At 32.3% G+C, this 20,419-nt stretch overlaps 1 protein-coding gene across 3 annotated transcripts in view; it reads left to right on the top strand.

Moving 5' to 3' along the window:
- LOC129219709 (GRAM domain-containing protein 2B-like) overlaps positions 1–20,419 on the top strand; it is a 138,235-nt gene that overhangs the window by 93,500 nt on the left and 24,316 nt on the right. For all 3 annotated transcript variants that reach the window (XM_054853994.1, XM_054853995.1, XM_054853996.1), the window contains exons 3-5: positions 1,995–2,098; positions 9,369–9,464; positions 19,454–19,531. In XM_054853994.1, the coding sequence (XP_054709969.1) occupies positions 1,995–2,098; positions 9,369–9,464; positions 19,454–19,531 (278 nt within the window). The remainder of the gene's footprint in view (positions 1–1,994; positions 2,099–9,368; positions 9,465–19,453; positions 19,532–20,419) is intronic.

The following is a 20,419-nucleotide window of genomic DNA, read 5'->3' as shown; positions in this document are numbered from 1 at the left end:
CAGGGCCAAATTTTCCTATAAGATAAACAAGCTATTGCTTAGGGCCCCTGCTTTGAAGTGGGTCCCTAACTCCCAAAAAATATTCACGATTCGTTCCTTAAAAAATGGAAATTGCATGAAAAAACTAATTTCATTTTTAAGTGCTTGAAAACCTAAAATATTTGGAAACGTGTGGCTACAAACCTTAAATTTTAAAATTTCTAACAAATGGTAGAGGGGGAGGTATCCCAAAATGTGTCAAATTAAGTTCCTTGCCAGATCCTGTATTAAAAATGTAAAAAACATAGTTCTCAGGTTTGTAACATATTATTTGAAATAAATTTTTGTGACTCACATATTTCATATCTTATTATTTATTCAATCCAGATTGCAGTATTTTGGAAATTATTTTGTATTAATTGCTTTTATCTTACTTCTTCTGCATATTGTCTATCTGTTTAGCACGGAATAAAATACACACTACTTCTATTTCTTTTCGTTTTCTGACCCATTTGCAACTGAAGAAAAGTTGTCATGAGAAATCGATGGTTTCTTTTTTCTTTTAAATTTAAAATAGCTATTTCTTACAAAGTTAGAACAGGTTTGTGAAAATTTACAATCAAGTGCTAAAATATCTGAGACTGGAAAGTACAAATGAAGTGCGTTAAATAATTTTATTTATTCTAGAGTCCTTGAAAATAGTTAGATAAGTCTTTGAAAATCCTAAACAAAGTGGGCTCCAATCACTTCTACTGCATATTGTTATTCTGATAAGCCAGGGGAAATAAATGATACACTACCTCTATTCCTTTTCGTTTTCTGCACTGCTTATAATTAAAAAAAGGTTGTTGTAATGAGAAATCTATAGTTTATTTTTTCTTTCAAACTTAAAATGGCTGTTTCTTACAAAGTTTGAACAATACTGTACAACTGCTTAATCTAGTTATCAATTTCCATGTCTATCCAATTAACCTTTCAAAATGCAGAATTTTATATTCGTTTTACAAAATTTCCTCCGGGGAAGAACCCCCCGGCCCCCTAAAATTGGAGATACTCTATTTCCCACTTAAAAAGGAGCCCTGCATCACTCTCTTGATACCAGCTCCCTCTATGAAAACGACACACAAAAAAGTAAAGCATGGACTTATGCATCACAGGAAACAGACAAAAGTATGGGAGTGGGGAGCAGTAAAAATGTGGCTCAAAGAAAAAAAATCCTGCCCCCCCTCCCCAGGAACTCAGTCCTAAATCCGCCTATGTTCTCTATTGAAAATATTTTCCCCTTTCACTCTAATATGTTTTTTCTGGAAGCATTCAAAATCGCTTTTATAAACGGACACAGTAGTAATTTATTCAAAGACACCAAGTAAATCTCATACCTATACAGGAAATATAAAGGGTTAAAAAGGTTGAATAAAATATAGACCAAGTGGTTTCTGACATAGCTAAGCCATGTGTCGTGATCCTCAAACTATGGATCGTGAGGTCGGAAAGTGAAGACTTATTACAGGACTGCGCTAACACTAGGCATGTTGACTTGCCTAGTTGTAGCTCCAATCTTACAACCCTGCTGTCTGGAACAACTCTATACATGTGAACTTGCTTAGTTATAGACTAGTTTTTCTTTTTTTTTCTGATGATCAACTTAAATAGTTCTGAAAATTCTAAGTAGCACCTGTGAATTGTCTACAACAGCTACCTAATTGTAGTATGTTGTGGACCTAACCTAATGGAACTTTCTTCGCAACTACCCATCTTTTGCCAAATTTGTATTTACCCAGTTGTAGTATTCACATTTCGATATATCGACGGCTGTCGCAAAAGATAGCTATAAGCACTACTTTCAAAACGTTAAAACAACGTTCCGAAAAAACTTTTAAATCTAATTAACAAAATGTTCTTAAAATAACCGAAATAATTATGATTATTTTATCCTTTACAGAAACAAACTTTTTAAAGTGTTATGTTCCATTCTATTAGGGAAAAGGAAAGTGATATTGAGTATATTTTTTCAGACTTTTCATGTGCACTTGTGTCTGACATCCTTCTACAAGGGCATCTGTTCATCACTCAAAACTACTTCGCTTTCTACTCAAACATATTCGGACATAAAACTAAGGTAAGTCCCAAGTCAATGTTATTTCAACTCATTTTTGTTTCAATTTTTGCTTATCATCCTAAGGTAGTTGGTGAAATGATCCGAGTTTTAATATATACCAGGACAACTTCATTGCCATTTCAGTCCTCCTAAATACAAGGCAATACAAAAGGAAAGAAAACGAGATCTGGTTTCAAAAAAAGTCAGGGAAAGGTGTTCACGAACTGGCGTTGAGGCTTTGAATGCTTTTAGGAGGACAGCCTATAAAAACCTTTTTTGTCCAAACAACATATTCTCTTTCTTTAAAACGAAATTTTCAGTTAAAATTTAACTTCTGCCTTTAATTTTTTTTAAAGCCATTTGCTAACTCTTATATTACAGTAGAAAGCTAAAAGGCAGTATCTGCAGAAATGAGTTTTTGAGATATTTGAAGAAACGTTTTTGGATTTAACACTAACGACAAAAGCGAACTGTTTGAATTAAAAATTTTATTCGCTTTTTTTTCCAGCGGAAACCGAATAAGAAAGCTTGCATAGTTAAACTAACGTACAACAGATGACAAAAGTGTAAAAAATAAATAACTAAATAAAAATAAAATTAAAAATGTGTAGTAACTGCCTTTTACCTGATGCACACGGCAGAATAGTTGTTATTTTTAGGGTAACAACGGAATGCTACCAATAACTGTATATTGTAGCCATTCCAAAAATCGATTACATATCTTTTGTATGTAAACTCACCACTTGCGTAGTATTGTTATAACTACCCAGTTTTTGTGTTTCTGATGTCAATTAAAATTTACTTAGTATGGCAACCACAGTAGAAAACAGAAGGGGCTAAGGTGTATTGATATCTAACTTTCATTGAATTCCCAGCCCTAGAGTTTTCCTGATTTTTTCCTGTTGAATATGCAAAGGGGTACTCTTTCGGAGAAGCAGCTTTTCAGTTGATGTTCTTCATCGAAATGAACATCTTCTGGCGCCGTTGATGTTGCTGAAGCATAAAATGCACGTAAAACAAAACAATTACTTTCGACCATTTCGATTTCATCATTTCCGAATAAGTTTATCTAACAAAATAAATATGAATAAAAAATTAAATAATTGAAAATGTTAATTTTAAAAAATCGTCATAATAAATATGTTTACCACTTTTCTACGCTTCAATTGTCTAAAAACAAGTGTTCCAAATTATGAAGTAAGTTTAAAAATAGAAAAACATAAAATAAAGCTAGCAGCTTTGTGCAAAGCATAATCAAATAGCAAAATTCTAAAGCCAGAGCCACATTTTAAAAGATGCTACTTTCAAATCCATAATTCATTTTGCATTTAAATACGAAACACTTGCACAACACGGAATAACTGAATTGGATTTCCGCTAATGATATTATACACGCAGGTAAATTCACAAGTTATTAACGCTTCTTTCTGAAGAGCATTTGCGTGCGAAAAATATTTCATATTTATGTATCAACAAAGAGCACTTTTACGTTGGAAGACGCATTTGAGTTTTATGGAATTAAGTATTGAAAATTATGAATAAAATATTGTTTTTTTGATTTTGAGTCGTTCAATAAACTGCCGGAAACGGAATGGCGATGACATCTAATGTAGAAGTGGAGGTTCTAAAGATATTTTTTCTTAAGTTTTATAGCTGCGTTTCAGGGCCGTAAACAGAAAATAATTTCGGGGAGGGTTAAAAAACTTTCATGTGGGACTATTAGTGCTAATGTTGAAGTTGTCGGGTTATCTATTATGAAAGCGTTTTATGCAATTAATATACATATGAAAGACATTTGAGTTTTGGAACAATTTTATTTGGAAATGTTTTAATGTAAACAAATATTTAAATGTCAAACCGAACTTTTCGGGGGGGGGGGGGTTTGAACCCCAAGACACCCTCCCCTTTTGTATACGGCCCTGCTGCATTCAGGGCTATGTCTACCGAAAAGATAGGCTGGACACGGCTGTCTCTGATGGTGGATTCTTGTGGGTGGAAAAAAGCTAAGATATACAGCTATAATTCCTAAACATTAAAGTTCTTTGGAAGTGCGCCAATACACAAATGAGACTATTGTGGGTGCGGATGAAGAATAAGCCGACTTTTTCTGCTTATGTTTACTTTTACACCTGCCAAGGGCACAAACTGTGGTTATAATGAGGGGGCTCAAGTACACCTTAAAATGTTGTTGTATTGTAGGGCGCTCGCACAAAGGAAGGTTTTTTTTTTTTTTTTTGTCTCAATTGTTTAACGTGAACTTTATAACCAACTGATATTTGAAAAGATGTTCTTCATAATTCCTCCTTGCCACTGCATGAAAGCGTCTAACCATTCTAACTCATTGTGATGTTCACTCAATCACAAATAATTTCTGATAGCAGAAATTATTTTATAGTTTATGTATAAAAAATAGATTACCTTTTGTTACCCTTAAAAATCTGATTCTAGTTTTTGGTAGGGACGGTTATTTCTAGTTTGGTAGGAAATCTGCATAGCTAAATTTCACACTGCTTAATTTTACAAGTGGAGTTTTTTTTAATGTTTACATATATAACATGGTCGTATTTTATAAGTCAAGGAGTATTAAAAACGATTAACTTATATTTTAGCAAATTTTTTTAAAAATACTAAGTCTGATACTTGTAAATGGTGAGACTTGTAAATATTTAGATTTTACAACTGCTCTGGTCAAACTTTGACCGAGTCCCAAGTACTCAATTTAGCTTTTTCAAAAAACGAAAAACATTTTTGAATTTCAACCCTTGCAGATGCGAGAAAGTGAGGATAAACTACAGGAATAAAATCAAAAATTAAGAGGAAAGGTTGTTCTGAGTAAGGAAAAAGCAAAACTATAATGAGAGAAACTGATAATGAAATTTTTGCCCTGTCTATTCTAGGAGTTAAATTTGATCCTATTATCCCTATGGAACACCAAGTTTCAATTTTAATCTTTATCGCAGTTACATGCAAGCGGAATCGTATAAAAATTTTAATCAAAATTTATGATACTCTTGAACTTTTTTATCCTCGTCTCTTGGATTCTTTTCTTTCATAATTGAAAATCTCTGTGCAATAAATAAAAAAACATTTTAAAAACTATTGTTTTTAAAGATTTTATCTTTATATTCTATCCTCACTTTGTGAAACCAATTTCAAGGACGTTACAATAAAATAGTATAACGTTATCAATGTTTAGTTAATGATTATGTCTCGGTGAAACCCCGTCCCCTTCGGCAAAAAGTGGAGCTGTCTTGAACCGAAGTCTTCAATTACTCTTTTCAAATTTCTAAAAATGTACTTAAAAACCTACTGATTTTTTTACTGGTTTTCGTACGTCTCAAAACATTCTAATTGTTTTCCTATAAATTTCTATTTTTATTTGCCACGCAAACCAAAATCAATACCAAACGTAACCCATAAATAGCAAACTTTCTATTAGACGTCTTTAACAAACTGATGCGAAATCATTAACGTGTTTGACACTATAATTGCTTCTTTACATGCTTCTTTAGCCTCTGTGTATTAGAAAATCAATACACCAATTTCAGAAGCTTGTATCCAAGAGACCAGTTAGTGTACATGAAACTCATCCTCGTGTTTAATATCGATTTCATGCCTACAAGATTCACCCTAACCTCTGGTATCCTAACGCCACCGTTTTGTGTATAACATTAAATTTATTTTTATCTTTGATTTTGAAACTTCTGTACATTTTATTGCTTATCGTCAGAAAACTCAAGGTCAATAAATCATAAATGAAACTGGAAGATTTCCAGTGAAATCTAAATTGAGGTTTGGCAAGCAAAGCCATTTTCAATTTTCTAGGCATTGTTTTATAACATTTTGGGCAACGAAGAACTGAAAAAGAACTGACTCTTCTAAGGTGCAACTGAGTGGTTTGTGAAAGAAAATAGATTTAAAAAAAAATCATCCGTAGTAAATTTGAATAATTTAATCGTAAATTACGAGTGAAGCTGATCTGTCTCAATTATTGTTCATAACAATGTTTTGAAAGTGGTAAAAAGATGAAAAAAACTTGGGTTCGTTTCTTTCTATTCCAACCACATTTTTTTTTTTTTTTTTTTTTGAAATCAAGATTGAGCAAGGAATCTTTGAGTGAGGGAAACAAAACATTTTGAAATATCAACAATAAGATTCAAAAAGATTTATAATTGTAATATAATCGCAATAATAATTAGTATTATTAATTGTAGTACTAATGTAATTATTAGTAACTGAACGAAATCTATTAAGTGAACGAATTTATCTTACGTAAATAAATTTAAAAAAAAAAATCGTCACATAAGCATTAGATCGTGGCTCGATATGTACTAATTGCAAAGCAAAATGGTAAAGAAGCATTAATCCATGGCAAAGTGAATCAAAAATCAATCTTGATTGTTCAAAAAAAAAAAAAAACGTGTTAACAATAAGTGTATTTAACCCATTAACATGCTAGTAAAATCCCATAAATAACAACTAGAATATCTTTATCCCCTTAACATAGTGACACTTGGGAGGTGTCATTAATTTTTTTTTTCATCCATTGAAGGCTTTGGCGTGTTCAGGACGTCATCATTTCATGTACCTGTTTAGATTGACGTCCTTGAGATGTCATTCATTTCATGTCACGTTATAGATTGACGTTCCTGAGACGTCTTTTAATTCATATCCCATTTGACGTCTCAGAGTAGTCATTGTATTTCATGAAGCTAATCTACCCCTGTTTAACAGCCATTGTTTTAGCCTGCTCTCAATTCAGGGAAAGGTATTCAGGAAAAGTCACAACCTGAATGTTTTTATTTTTTCTTTATTCATATTTTTCGAAGATTGCTCCAACAGTTGAAAATATTCAATTTCGCTAATCAAATCAAAAAGAAAAAAAAATAGATGTCATGAGAATGTGGAAAAGGTGTTTTGATTTGCAGTAAGGTTAAGCTCCTAGTCATAATTGAATGGTGGAAGGAATTCTCAACGGTTTATTTTCTTTAAAATGCTAAAAATTTTTGAATTTTATGAGTTCAACTAACAATGGCGCACAGCTCAAGTCTAGGTTAATTTTTCTTTTTACTCAAAAGTTTCACCAATTAACAGCACCAAAAATAAGTAAATAAATAAATAATTTGAATAACATGCTAAAAATGCTTACTTTTTGATCATATGCTGGAATAAGATCTAATTTTCTCGCTAACGTATTAAACCTAACGTATTAAAACGTAACGTACGTCCAAGAGATAAAATGTCTTCTCTCCCATCTGAAATCTGATGTTCTCTATTTTTAACCGTTCAAAAATAACCACTGCTCAAAATCACTGCTCACCTTGCTTCTTGTACTTTATTCGAATTTTATGTTCTAAAAGATTACTCCAATATTGAAATATATTTGCCTAATTCAAGAAACAAAATGGAGCATTATGAGAAGGTAGAAAGGCTCTGTAACTTTATCGTATTAGTTCTCCATGGTCCATGTCCCATTAATCATTTATTGGTGAGATATTGCCCTTAAATAGGCAATGGAGGGGATCGAGACACACATCAAAATAGCAAATAATAAAAATTTTATTATACTGACGCGTCTGTACTAAAAACTCTTTGTTTTTACCCAACCATGCAAAGGGATGGACCTATGATTCTGCATGCCGTTACTTCAGTTAGCAGTAGGCGAAAGAAGTAAACTTGTGCAAGAGTAATAATTTCTATTTTTAATAATACAAACTGCATGACTCTCTAAAAGGGCAGACCAACGTTTCTTAATTTGATAAGTGGTGCCTTTTTGAATGTCGAATTTTTTCCGTGGAACCCCTGTTTTTTCCTCAATAGTACAGCTTGCATGCAGCATTCTAGAAATGGTTTATTTTCAAAAAAAGCGCTTTTTTAAAAATATTTTTCTACTTTTAAAAAGCATTTCAAAATTAACACAAATTTCTATAAGCAACTAAAACTGATTTTAAACAAATTTTTAAAGTTTTAGTTTTAATGATAAGAGTGATGCCAAATTTTTACTATGACAACTACAACCTTAATGTCAGGCTTTAAGGATGAAAGTTGTATTTTCAGATCGGGTTCAGCACTAAGCTTGTGGTGATATTTAGTTTTTGTCGACAGATAAGTTGAGAACATAAATTCAGTCGCAAATAGTGAAAGTGCCAGCAAGAAATTTCGTGATAATTGAAAAAAAATGTATGTAATTCGTAAATAACGTTAACGGCAAATCGAAAAGTCCCGAAAAAAGTAAACGCAACCCTCCAATAATATAACTAAAAACCTTAATTACCTTCTATTGGCAGTACAAAAAAAATATGTGGCCAAAAAATAATCAAAATGTAAAATTTTTACCTCAAAGCAAAAACAAGAACTTTTTTTTACAGTCGAGAAAAAAAATAGGGGCAATTTTTCTTCTCAATGATTTTATTCAATCTCATTAAAGCTGAGCTCGAGGCAGACGATAAATTTCCGATTTAATATTGATGTTCCAATACTTAAAAATGCTTATAACTTTTCTTTTGGTGATTTTACAGCATTGATAGTTTCTTTTATTAAAATTCGAAGGAAGTAAATCTACTTCAGGAGTATTTTTCGTGGGCTTTTGAATGAGACTTAAATCAATGCAATCGGATAATTATTTCGGGCAGAAAGATACATTTAATACCATTTTCGGGCCCTAAAATTGAAATTCGATCGGTTCCGTATTTTTTCGGCATTCGACCGCCCCCCCCCCCTTCCCCGTTCGTTCTCGGATGCTTAAGTACTTCCTTGCCAAATTTGGTCGAGATCCGACGGAAACTGGATTTTCATAAGAAACATGCATACATACCTGTTTTATTTATATAGTTCTAACGCTTTATTATTTTTAGACTTCATTTCAACAAAAAACTAATTAAATAAATAAAACAGTTTTTCATCCGAACCAATTTTTTTGTAATTTTTATGGACATGTTTGCAACATTTACCAATCAAAGCTGAGACATAAAATCGGGAACGTTTCTATGGGAACAATTCTCATAACCAACACATTTGAAGAAGAAAACCACGAGGATCAAATTTCAGTCTTCATTTTCACTTCAGACTTTCTTGGTGAGCAACAAATTCGATTCCAAGCAATTAAGTATGTTCTGTTAACTCCAAAAATTGGACGGCTTCCGTCACAATTTTTTTAAAATGTATAAATGTGCATTGAATGTTTATCTTGAAAGATTGTCATGATTTCCAAAAAGGAAATAAGAATGTCTCATTTTTTCTTATGATGAAATTGCACAGTTCTTCAAAATTTTGTGTATTCTTATATTTTCAGATATTAATAAATGTGTCTGATGTTGTGAAAGTTACGAAAGAGAAAATAGCAAAATTCATACCCAATGCCGTCGGCGTCTACACGGATTCCGAAAAGGTAAGACGCTGCAGCGATTTTTCAAAGGGAAAAGGGTTAAAAAATGTCCACTCTTCATCACATTGTTAAAAAGTTTTAAAATATATTGATTTAAAAAAAACCTTACGAGTCATGTGAAATAACTCATCTCAGTTTAAAGAGGAGAATGTTAATTTTTTCTACACTTTTTTTTAAAGTAAAGCGACATTCAACTTTTTTAATACAGTGGGAAAGGGGGGAGTGCATAAGTGCTATTTTCATCACATCTGACTTAAATTTCAATCAATGAACTAACACTTAATTAAGTATTTAACTCTACACTACGAATAAAAGTAATATTGATAGGAAATTTCTAGCAACATCTTTCTGCTATTTCAAACAACAAATTCCATGCATTTCGTTCTGCCAGAGAAATTCAACCGTTGTTTCATCATCGTATAATTTTGATTAGCTGCGAATTGGGTCAAAATCAAAAGTTCGTTTTCATTTATTAATTTTTTTAAATGGGAGAGGTTAAACTCTGAAAATCCTCCCACTACGCACGTCTTAGTGGTGCAATTACTAACAGGTTCAGACACGTCTCCCAGTTATTCGTTTTATTTATATATGTTATTACTTTTACGATGACTCATCATGAATACAATCCTTAAATTTTATTTCATCGTAGTCAATAAACGAGAAAATAATCTAAGTATGTTATACTAAAAGAAAAGTTTTATTGGTACGTACTCTTTCCTTAGACTTTTTTCTATCGTATAGGTCTATTATATTTTTGCTATAAATTGAGATATTAAGATTCTTTTAAGCTAATGCGCTCATAATTAGTCAATCAGAAGTAACTATAATATATTAGTTATGGGCACATATGATCATAATTCATTTTTTGGTCATTCTTACTCAAAATTAATTTTTAGGATGGAGGATTAAAGAAAAACTGAATTTGGCAAACACGAAATAAAAAATACATCAGTACAGTTATCTATGTTAATTATTTATTTTCGTTGTTGTACGGACGAACCCTTCAAATGCGAATTGCAAGATGAATTTTTAAAATTTTAATACAGTCGAGTCCCCACTTACGCGAGGGATGGGTTCCAAGACTCCTCGCGTAAGTCGAAATTTCGCGTTGTGGAAAAATGTTTACAATGTTTTTAGAAACATGTCAAATTCTTTTAGACATTTGTAAATACCCCTCAAACTGCTTTAAAGCATTCCTCAACAATACATTAGTTTCTAACATAAAGAACTGAATTTTTACTGCATTTAAAAAAAATGAAAAAAGCTGTTTTATTCAACATAAAATACTTCAAGATGCACAAAATGAATGATCGATGGGAGGGAAGACAAAATAAAACAAAACGGTACGCACAGTGTAAAGCAATAATAAAGTGCTGCACTATAATAGTACTGTATAGTAGATACAGTTAATAATATTTATGAGTTAAAAACCGCAGATGATTATTTATGCTCCATGATCAAAACGTTCTTCTTATCTAATACTTTTTCAAATACGATTGCTTCACCTATTCTTTTATAACGTTTCCATTTATGGCAACATCCCCTCTTTCTGATCTCCTTAATTCACAATACAAGAGCAGCTTTCATTTTCATAATATTGAATTTGCCTTAACTCTGCAAGCTTCAATGTTGAAACTAAGTTCTGAATTTTTACGGATATCTTTTTGTTTTGAATGGTATTTTAAATGGTATGTATGGAAGGTTCACTCATACGAGTACTTATTTTCCTGCTACCATCGACGTTTTGTCGTTATTTAAGCATATCAAGAATCTTAAACTTTTGTTTTGTCCGAAACTTTCTTTTTCTCTCCATCTTCACAAACTTTAGACGAAACAGCCATCTAAAGGGCCATTGTATTTCATCAATTTTAATATTTAGAATGAAAAAAAATTAATGAAAGGTCAAACACCAAACCCAGTGGCACGACAACCCATGGGGGACAAGGCCTACTGTGCTTAGTCTCAGTCTTGTGAAAAATGCTGAATGATTATTTGATGCATTAACAACACGATGCATACACAAGTTTAACGTAAGAACTTTCGCTGTCAGTGATGCTCAAGGGATGCAATAACATTCATGAAATCAATATTCAGTAGTCAATAACGAAGCCCATACATCCTTCCAAATAAATTCTTGTTGTGGACGAGGAGTTCGCGTTTGCTCTAAAATTCGTTACTCGTGAAAAACTCGCGTTATACCCATTTCGCGTAAGTTGAATCGCGTTGTAGCGAGAGTCGACTGTATTGCTCGAATTGGAAAGTCAAGATACTATATTGTATTATATTGTAAGTAAATGTTTCAGTATTGTCGAATACGTTTTTTGTGTATTTCCTGAAAATAATTAAATTCAGCAAGCATGTCCATTACTAGTTTTTAATGAGACCATAACTAAGCGAGTGGGTGAAGAACTGATAAAACCAATGTATTCTTTTTTTTTTTTTTTTTGAAAAATATAAATGAATCATAATTAAAAATTATTGAAAATATCACAGCTATAAAAAGTGCAATTTCTAAGCTCTGACCACGTTAGAGTTAGTTTTTCCAGGAACTAGAACTGCAACATTTGTATACAAATTTTTAAAAACCAAAAACCAGCCCATAACTAGTCATTCACCCTGCATTTTTTAGCAATTTTTTTTAAAAGTTTTTAGGGCATATTTTATGTATTTTAAATGCATATTTTAGGCATCTTAGTGGATATAATACACGCATATTTTCATGATTTTTAGTGCATTTAACCCTGGCTCTATTTATTAACACAAATACAATACATTTCCACAGAAAGACCTATTTGTCCTACTACTTAAAATCTACCCAGACGTTTTGTCCAGGCACTTCGCACTGTAGGGTTTCTCACGCTTCTACACAAGGACGTGACTAGAATAAGTGTACGCGGCTTACTGCAGTCGATTTGTCTTCCAGAACGTGTTTTGTTTAGTTATTAACCCAGAAGAACCGATTGTAGATAAAATTAGGTTGCTGGCTGATTTTTATTGCGAGGAATGTTTCCTGTATTCATCAAATATCTGCACTGAGTGACCAACATTAATTTTTTATTACTTTCTATTCTAGTTTCTAAAAGATGTTTCCTTCTCTTTCTCCTAGGGAATTAGGGTGAACGTAGTTTTTAAATTGTGTCCTATATCTTCGATGTTTTTCATGTGGAACGTTGGTTAGATTTACTCATATTCTATATTTGAACGTTCATGCATAACTAAAGTAGTAGTTTTGAATTGGATAAAATGTAGGATATATATACAGCTCAGTAAACTGGTTTAAATGTAAATACTGAAAGTGGTATGAGAAGTAATGACTTGACTGTTAATTTATATACAGTTTTCTTTTAAAATAATTTTAATGTGTGATTTATATAAAGTGAAGAAAAAGACACGAAATGTGTGTATGCATGTGTGTGTGGGTGGAGAAAGAGAACTTTTTTTTTTGTAAAACACTATTTTGTAACACTGTTATGTGGACACTTTAAAACTGAATTATTAGTTGAAAAAAAACTAGAAAAGACATTAATTGAAAAACGTGTTTTTTTTTCTTTTTATTAATGAGGAGGGGATGAGGATATGCTGAGGGGGGGGGGGGGACAATGGTAACAGTTCTTGCTGTGCTTTTTTCCACTGCTACTTTTACCATTGCTTTTGTCTCTCACTTCGGACCTACATTTCTCACCCTGCTACATGTGCTGGGGAATAAAAATGAATTAGTAAGTGAGTAAAATGAAGCAAAAAATTATTATTGCATGCGGAAAATTCTTCATGAAATGAAAGCTTAAAACAATAAGCGATGTTCAGAGAACGTGATGTCATTTTCCGATACAAACTAATGAGTTAAATAATGTACTAAGTGCACTTTCTGTTAATCTAAGAAATTTTAAAGATAATAGCTCAGATCCCGTGCTTGAATTTTTTGAGAGTACGTGTTAATTTTAATGATGTCGCTTTGATATGGGCGTTTTAGCAATACGATTGATAGTTCAAATGGCTAAATTGCAATTGGAGAAATAGTTGCTCCTTCCTCCCTCCAAGCAAATGACTGGCTCCTCTAATGTTTCTATTTTTTAAAGAAATTGCTTCAAAATCTGCTTTAAAAAAATAAAATAGGAAACCAAAAATATACATAATGTGTTATTATTTATACAAATTAAGTTAGAAATTGCACTTAGTAAGCTAAATTGCCAAACAAAGTTCAAGACATGGTATTACTTAGCATTCTTTGTATCAAATTTAACTTAGTTCCTTATAACCTACCCCCTTTCTCTGTTTCTAGGGTTCTATGTAAGCATGAAAATCATACAATTTTCAATCTAAGTACTGACAATATGAACCTAATCCTTAGTATGGTATTCACCCCATGATGTAGGGTGAAAGAGAGATGGTTCTGGGGGTTATCCCCCCGAAGAATGTTTAAATTTGTAGCCTTAAAAATGCCTTTTAGCTTTATATTTTTCAGAAACTTGCAATTCGACTTTGAGTGTTACCCTCCAGACGGATGACACCCGGGGTGGACCGCCCCCCCCCCTGTAGTGACGCCACTGCTTTATTTATTAGTTATTATTCATTTATTTATTTGAGAAACAATCTGAACGCTGTCTCCTAGATTTGTTTGCAATTGAAATAGTTCAGGGGTGGCAACCGGCAGCTCAGTAGAGTTATACGAGTTATACTTGCGTTATAGTTTAATGACACATCTTCAATTTGCCAATCGGCTATCCCATTTTATCATAACAATTCATCATTAAAAAGTTTCAACTGTAAATTTAAAGGGTATATGCATGCCAGATTTTGAAAAACATTCTAGTTTGAGTGATATTATTAACGAGTGGTTTTATTAAATTTCCTAATTCTACATCACAAAAAAAAAAAAAATATCGTTCTCAATATTAGAAAGAAAGAAAAAACTTGAAATCTGTCTTTTTCACCTAATATCAGGAAAATCTAATCTTCGAACTTTGAGCTTTGTACACATATTTACTATTTTTGAGTACTTTCACCTAAATCTATACTAGATTGTCGATTTACATTAAATTAATAAGGGGACGCAATGAAAGTAATGGAAAATACAATGTACAACTGCTTATTCCGCTGCAAGCGTGCTTCACTGCAGTATGCGTAACTCGGCAGTAGAGATTGTTTTAAAGGAGCAAGTAATCTGCTGGTGCATATGCGTTGATGTAATAACTCGCTTTAAAAAGAAGTCAATTACTGAAACAATGTTTGGTTTTCGTAAAAAAGTTTTGCTTTTAAACATTAAATTAGAAATGATTTTTCCTGTCGAATAAGAAAATCTATGTAACCCAGTGAAACTAAACTTTTATTATTTTATTTAGTTATGTAGCTATACATTAAATAAGTGTTTTACTTTCCCAATAAAGACATGTATCACAGTTGATGACTATTACATGTTTTCGAACATCATCTATGTAAGATTAGGCTTTAAAAAATAAATAAAGAAAAAATTGCCTACACCTAGAAAAAAGGGTTCTTAAACTCCAGAAAGGTTGCCCACTTCCTAAATAGGAAGTATGGAGTTTGTAAACTGACGAACTGTCAATCCAAATACACTCGAACACTTCAATTCGAACCCTATAACTCAAACGTCCACTAATTCGAAAGCCGCCGATGTGAAATACATGCTCTGCAAATATTTTTTTTTTAAAGTAATTTTTCACTGTAATACTGTTTATATTCTATCTTTACTATTATTAAATAAACAATAGTTTACGCTGCAAAGCCATTCTCTCTTTTCTGTAACAAGTATGATCCATTGTAGCCACGTTCTAGCTGTTGTTATGAACAGGACATTAGAAAAGCATAATACAGTGAAACCCCATCTTTATGTCCCCCGAATCTACGTTTTCCCCAGATTTCACGTTTTTTCTATCAGGTCGCCGTTTTTCCGTATTCTAATTATGTTAATTTTTTCCGAATTGTAAATAAGTGCTTCCAGTACTTTAGTTTTCTACATTTTACGTTTTTTAAACCCAGTCCCGTGAGACACGTAAAATCGAGGTTTCACAATATGCTCTGTAATCCGAACCACTTAACAGTTCGAACTCCTCCCGGTCTTAATTAGCTCGGATTAAAGAAGTTCCGCACTCGTACTTCAAAAAAAAACGTGTCACCAGTCATTTAAAAAGGAAATAGCGAATAAGTTTTCAAAAATACGCAAAAAACTTTTGCACCTAGAAGCAAATGTTGCCTTACTTACGTTGTAGGTAAAAAGTGCGTAATAAGCAGTCATAAAGAAAAGTCAATAAAGTTGTTTATTTTATTACATCTTTTTAATGTTGTAATGCAAGAAACTATTTTAGATAAGTTTTTTCAGATTGTCGAGTCAAATTTCCGCAAGACTGCAAATTATTTCCGCTTTCCGGCGTTTATTTCCTTAAATCCAACGTGTCTAATTTAACAGCTCTTTCTATCACCTCGGACATGCATGCTTGGATCCACTAGATCTATGACCTCATTTTCCTGTTTAGAGAGGTGTTTCTATTCTCGTCTAGTGCAGTGATTCTCAACCAGTGGTCCGGCGGACCGGTACCGGTCCGCAGAAAAATTTGACCCGTCCTAAGAAATTTTTGCTCATCTACGTTAAAATGATTTCCTTACTCAGAAAAAAGAAACATATTGATAAAATCATATATGACATTTTTTACGTGAATTTGATTATTTTTTAAATTTTTCTCTGATTTTTCTCAAGTGTTAATTTATTTTTGCAGAATTTTTACAATATTTACTTATTTTTGCATTTAAATATTTTTGTGAGCTCTTTAAAGCCAAGTAAAATTTTATGCATGTCTTTCTTTATTGATTATTCGTAAAATAAAAATAATAATAATAATAAAATCTTGAAGAAACCTCCCCGGTACGCCAGCTTTTTTGTCACCTTTTTAATGGGTCACGAGTCGAAAGTTCTATTGAATTTTGCAATAAATAAATAATTTTTTAATAAAACTCACCGGTTCGAGGATTGTTTTTAAAAAGGTTTTGCCAGTCTGCTGGTTAAAAAAGTTTGGGAAACGCTCGTCTATTGTATTCGAGTTAGCCGATTTGAATTTAACTCGAATAGCTTTCCGAATCTTAACGCCACAAGCACCGATTTAGTATTTGAATGTTCAACGATCATTTAGTCACGAATTATAATAAGTGTTACAAAGTAGATGTGGCATATTATTTTCCATGGGTGACTGGAAGATTGGGCAGAGAGCTGTTTCCTCCAGGAATGGTGCAGTTTGTATCCTACCGGAATAATCAGCAGTAAATAAATTTCAATTAATGTGTAGCAATTTAAATGAGTCAATTTAGTGGTTAAATTCCTTTAAAGAAGCGAAATAATTAAGTCGAAATATTTTTTTAAGTTTGGGCTCATCTGGAGCAAATTTTGAAAGTTTCTATGGCGGTGATTTTCTCAGAGCTGAAAAAATTTGATTTCAAGTGCCGCAGTTTGGATTATTTATATGTATCTTTGAATTATTCTATTAGAAAAACCGTGGAACATTCTTTTTCAAAACTTCATGTAAATTAGTACTTTAATCCATCATCTTTCCTTGTGGGAAAGGAATGCGTTTGTGTACTCATGTACGCGGGTAAGAAACTATTATTCTAAATTCCTATTGTTCCAATGGACTTTTTATATTAACTCTTTTTTTATTCCACTTGCATTAGTAATGAACTATGAAACACACAGTAGAAAGCTGTATCGAAAAACGGAAATCCATAGCAGATGCTACTACTTTGGGAATAACATTCTTATAACAAATAATTGCAAAAACCTTGAAAGAATGATAGAAGAAAATGTTAAACTATAATTTAAACTATTCATAATTTAGCTACAACTAGCCCATAAAAGACAGTTAAACAAATTGTTAATAATAACCGCTAAAATGATTTAACATGATCTGGAACTACCGCAAATATTGTCAATATTATTAAACAGACTCTGAGTTTGGCATCTCTTTTTCAACGCCGACAAGTTGCCACCAAATGGTCGCCAATTTATGACTTCACTTTCGAAATCTAAACTTCATCAACCTCATACCACGGATTGTATGGAAAGACGAACATCCGTTTTATAGCCGGAAATGGACCAATCTATTTTTTTTTCCGATGTCAGCTTTTACAGAAGCAGAGTCTCATTCAAATGAGTGGAATGTGCGCATCAAAATTTCACTTTTCCCCCTTATTCACACAGATTCATCTTATCTGGACATTTGAAAATTCCATGCAATTCGTGGTTGGACAGTATAAGGGTCATTCTCCAGAAAACGTAACTTTTGAAAGCAAATATTCTTCAATTTCGAAACCTTTCCTTTTTTTTCTTCTTTTTTTTTTCATTCTTACATGAAAGCGTTACTTACTGGAAGTAACCATAAACAATGGCCCAGCTAAGTTCCAATTATTTTACTCATAAATAAAAAAAATAAATAAAAAATGCCTTGTTCACGGAAATAAAAAAAAAGAAAAAAAACTTAATATTTAAAAATCGAGGCCAATTTAATATCAAAGTAGTAATTTTGTTAATTGTGCAGACTATCAACTATTTTAATGATTAGTGGGTACATAACATTAAGCTCTCTTAATTAAAGTGCGGCTTAATTAGAAGTTTCAAATGTATGTTAAAAAATAGTATTTAGTGAATTTTAGGGTATACTGGCAATTTATAATTTTACTAGAATGCCTATTATTGATCTAGTTCCCCTCCATCAGTTATTTTCACCTTAGAAACAATGACATTGATAAAGTCCGTCACGGAGGTGAGGATCTTTCCATTAATATAGTCCTAATAAATACATTTTTCATGGAAAACTTTTGTTTCTTCGTTGCTATAATCTGCACATGTTAAGCATATGAAAACATGTTCACTTCTTTTCGTACATTAATTTACATCCCTGAAATTCAAGTTCACGGAGGTGAGAAGTCAGAATAACCACACTACGTTTTTAAAGCAAAATCTATCTTCTTGTTTTTCGACAAAAATCTCACAACTTTAACTATGGCTGAAAATAAGCAAGGGGACTCCCTTGTATCATGGAAAATAAAATGTGATGTCATGTCTGCCACGTGTTAATGAGGAATGGCATTTTGTGTTTAGGTAACGGAGGCGAGAATTTATTGTGTGACATGACTCCTTGTCCTTCTAAAACGAACTAAAACATAAGGTTAAAAAACTTAATATACTTAAACAATTAGTATTTGAGACAGTTGTGAAAAGAATAAAAAATGAATAAGTATATACTTTTAATTAAACAAGTTATTAAGCAACATAAACAGTCACACAAGGTGTGTGACATGCTACGGGGGCGAGAATTCACATGTTGTGAACCAAAAACATACTAAAATAAAAATTATTATTAAAAAATTGTTGCCAGGTTTGAATAGATATATTTTTGATGAAATTAAAAATCATTGTTAAATGAATTGTTCCTTAAAGTTTTTACTGTAAAAGGCGTGTGACAGAAAAGTAACACTTTTTGAAGAATGACCCATAAATAATAGCCAATGATCAAGTTACCCGCGAGTTTCAACAATAAATGTCACGACACGGCATGATAATTCGATAATATGTTTTGGTAATGTTTAAGATGCAGGGAAAGGTTTTATTGTGACAGGGCTGAACTCAGTCCGGAAACTTAACTGTTTTATTGGTAAGATAGTCATTTCAGGGGAATGAATAAATGAAAACAATTAACGCTATCTACTGGATTATAGGGTTAATCCACTGGAGTTAGGGTTTAAGTTGCAACTATCAAAATATCACCAAACAGGCAATGGCTTCGTTCAAATGTAGAAACAATTTTCACCCGACATACGTTGACGGGCGACTTTCTAGTAACAAATAAAGGCACAGCTTAAAAAGCTTGTGATGACATTAACAATTAGAAACGCAACGCTTGTTTAACAATTAAAAGTGTTAAAATGACAAATATTACGATTTTTTTTTTTTTGAAATTGTCTGACAAGTTTATTTTTTCTCTTTTCAGTACGTGTTCGGATCTATGCTGTCTAGGGATTCAGCATTTAGAATCATACAACAGACATGGATCCAATCTACGGACCCGGTAAGTGTTCACATTTTGTAAATAAATAAAGGAGTACGTTCCACCTTTGAGTCTTTACGTTTTAATTGGGTTTTAAACTGAAATTGGATTGGTTCTGAAGGGAGAATGTTTTAAAATATTTATGACTTTAAAGGATTATTTCACAAAATCTGTCCTTTACGTGGTTAGTGTAAACCACGTCTGTAAGATTATTCTAGAGACTCAAAAGGTATTAAAATTGTGAATGGATATATTATTGGGGGGGGGGGGTAACCGTATGTTTTTCTAATGTGTGACAAAGAATTTTTAAGACTAGTGCTTAATCTCACCCAACAGTGGTACCATTACGTTATTGCTCATGCGCGACGCGCTGACAAAACCTGAAGATGCATTTGTTCACTAAGTTAAAAGGTACGGATGCTTATTCGAGAAGTTAATTTTCCGTGATTTAGTCATACCCATGATTTAGTTGCACCATACCTTTTAGGATTTAAATTAATATGTTATATATAAGTCTCTGTAAAACATAACATTAGGGATTCAATGAAATATCTGGTTGGCGTATTAAAAAAAAATCATATGATAACCTTTAATTAAAGCAATTTTCTGACAGAGTCGTTTTTCTTACCAAATTCTGGAGAAGATGTTTTTAACTCTTAGGTACTAACGACTTTTAATAATTATTTTCATTAGTCATCTTAAGTTTATCGACACACCTTCATTTTGCAGGTGTGCTCATTGGTTGTCTGATTCTATCATAACAAATTCATCATCACAAAATTTCTAGTCAGTATACTTAGAAGTATATACGCATGACAAGTTTCGAAAGAACTTTTAACTTCGGAGACATTACTAACGAGTGGTTTTATTATATTTCCGAATGGGGTCGTTTCTAAAATTTTAAAAGTA

The sequence above is a fragment of the Uloborus diversus genome, chromosome 4, assembly GCF_026930045.1.
Source record: "Uloborus diversus isolate 005 chromosome 4, Udiv.v.3.1, whole genome shotgun sequence".
Classification (NCBI taxonomy): domain Eukaryota; kingdom Metazoa; phylum Arthropoda; class Arachnida; order Araneae; family Uloboridae; genus Uloborus; species Uloborus diversus.
The sequence above is the reverse complement of the archived record's forward strand: the minus strand, read 5'-3'. Positions and strand labels throughout refer to the sequence as shown.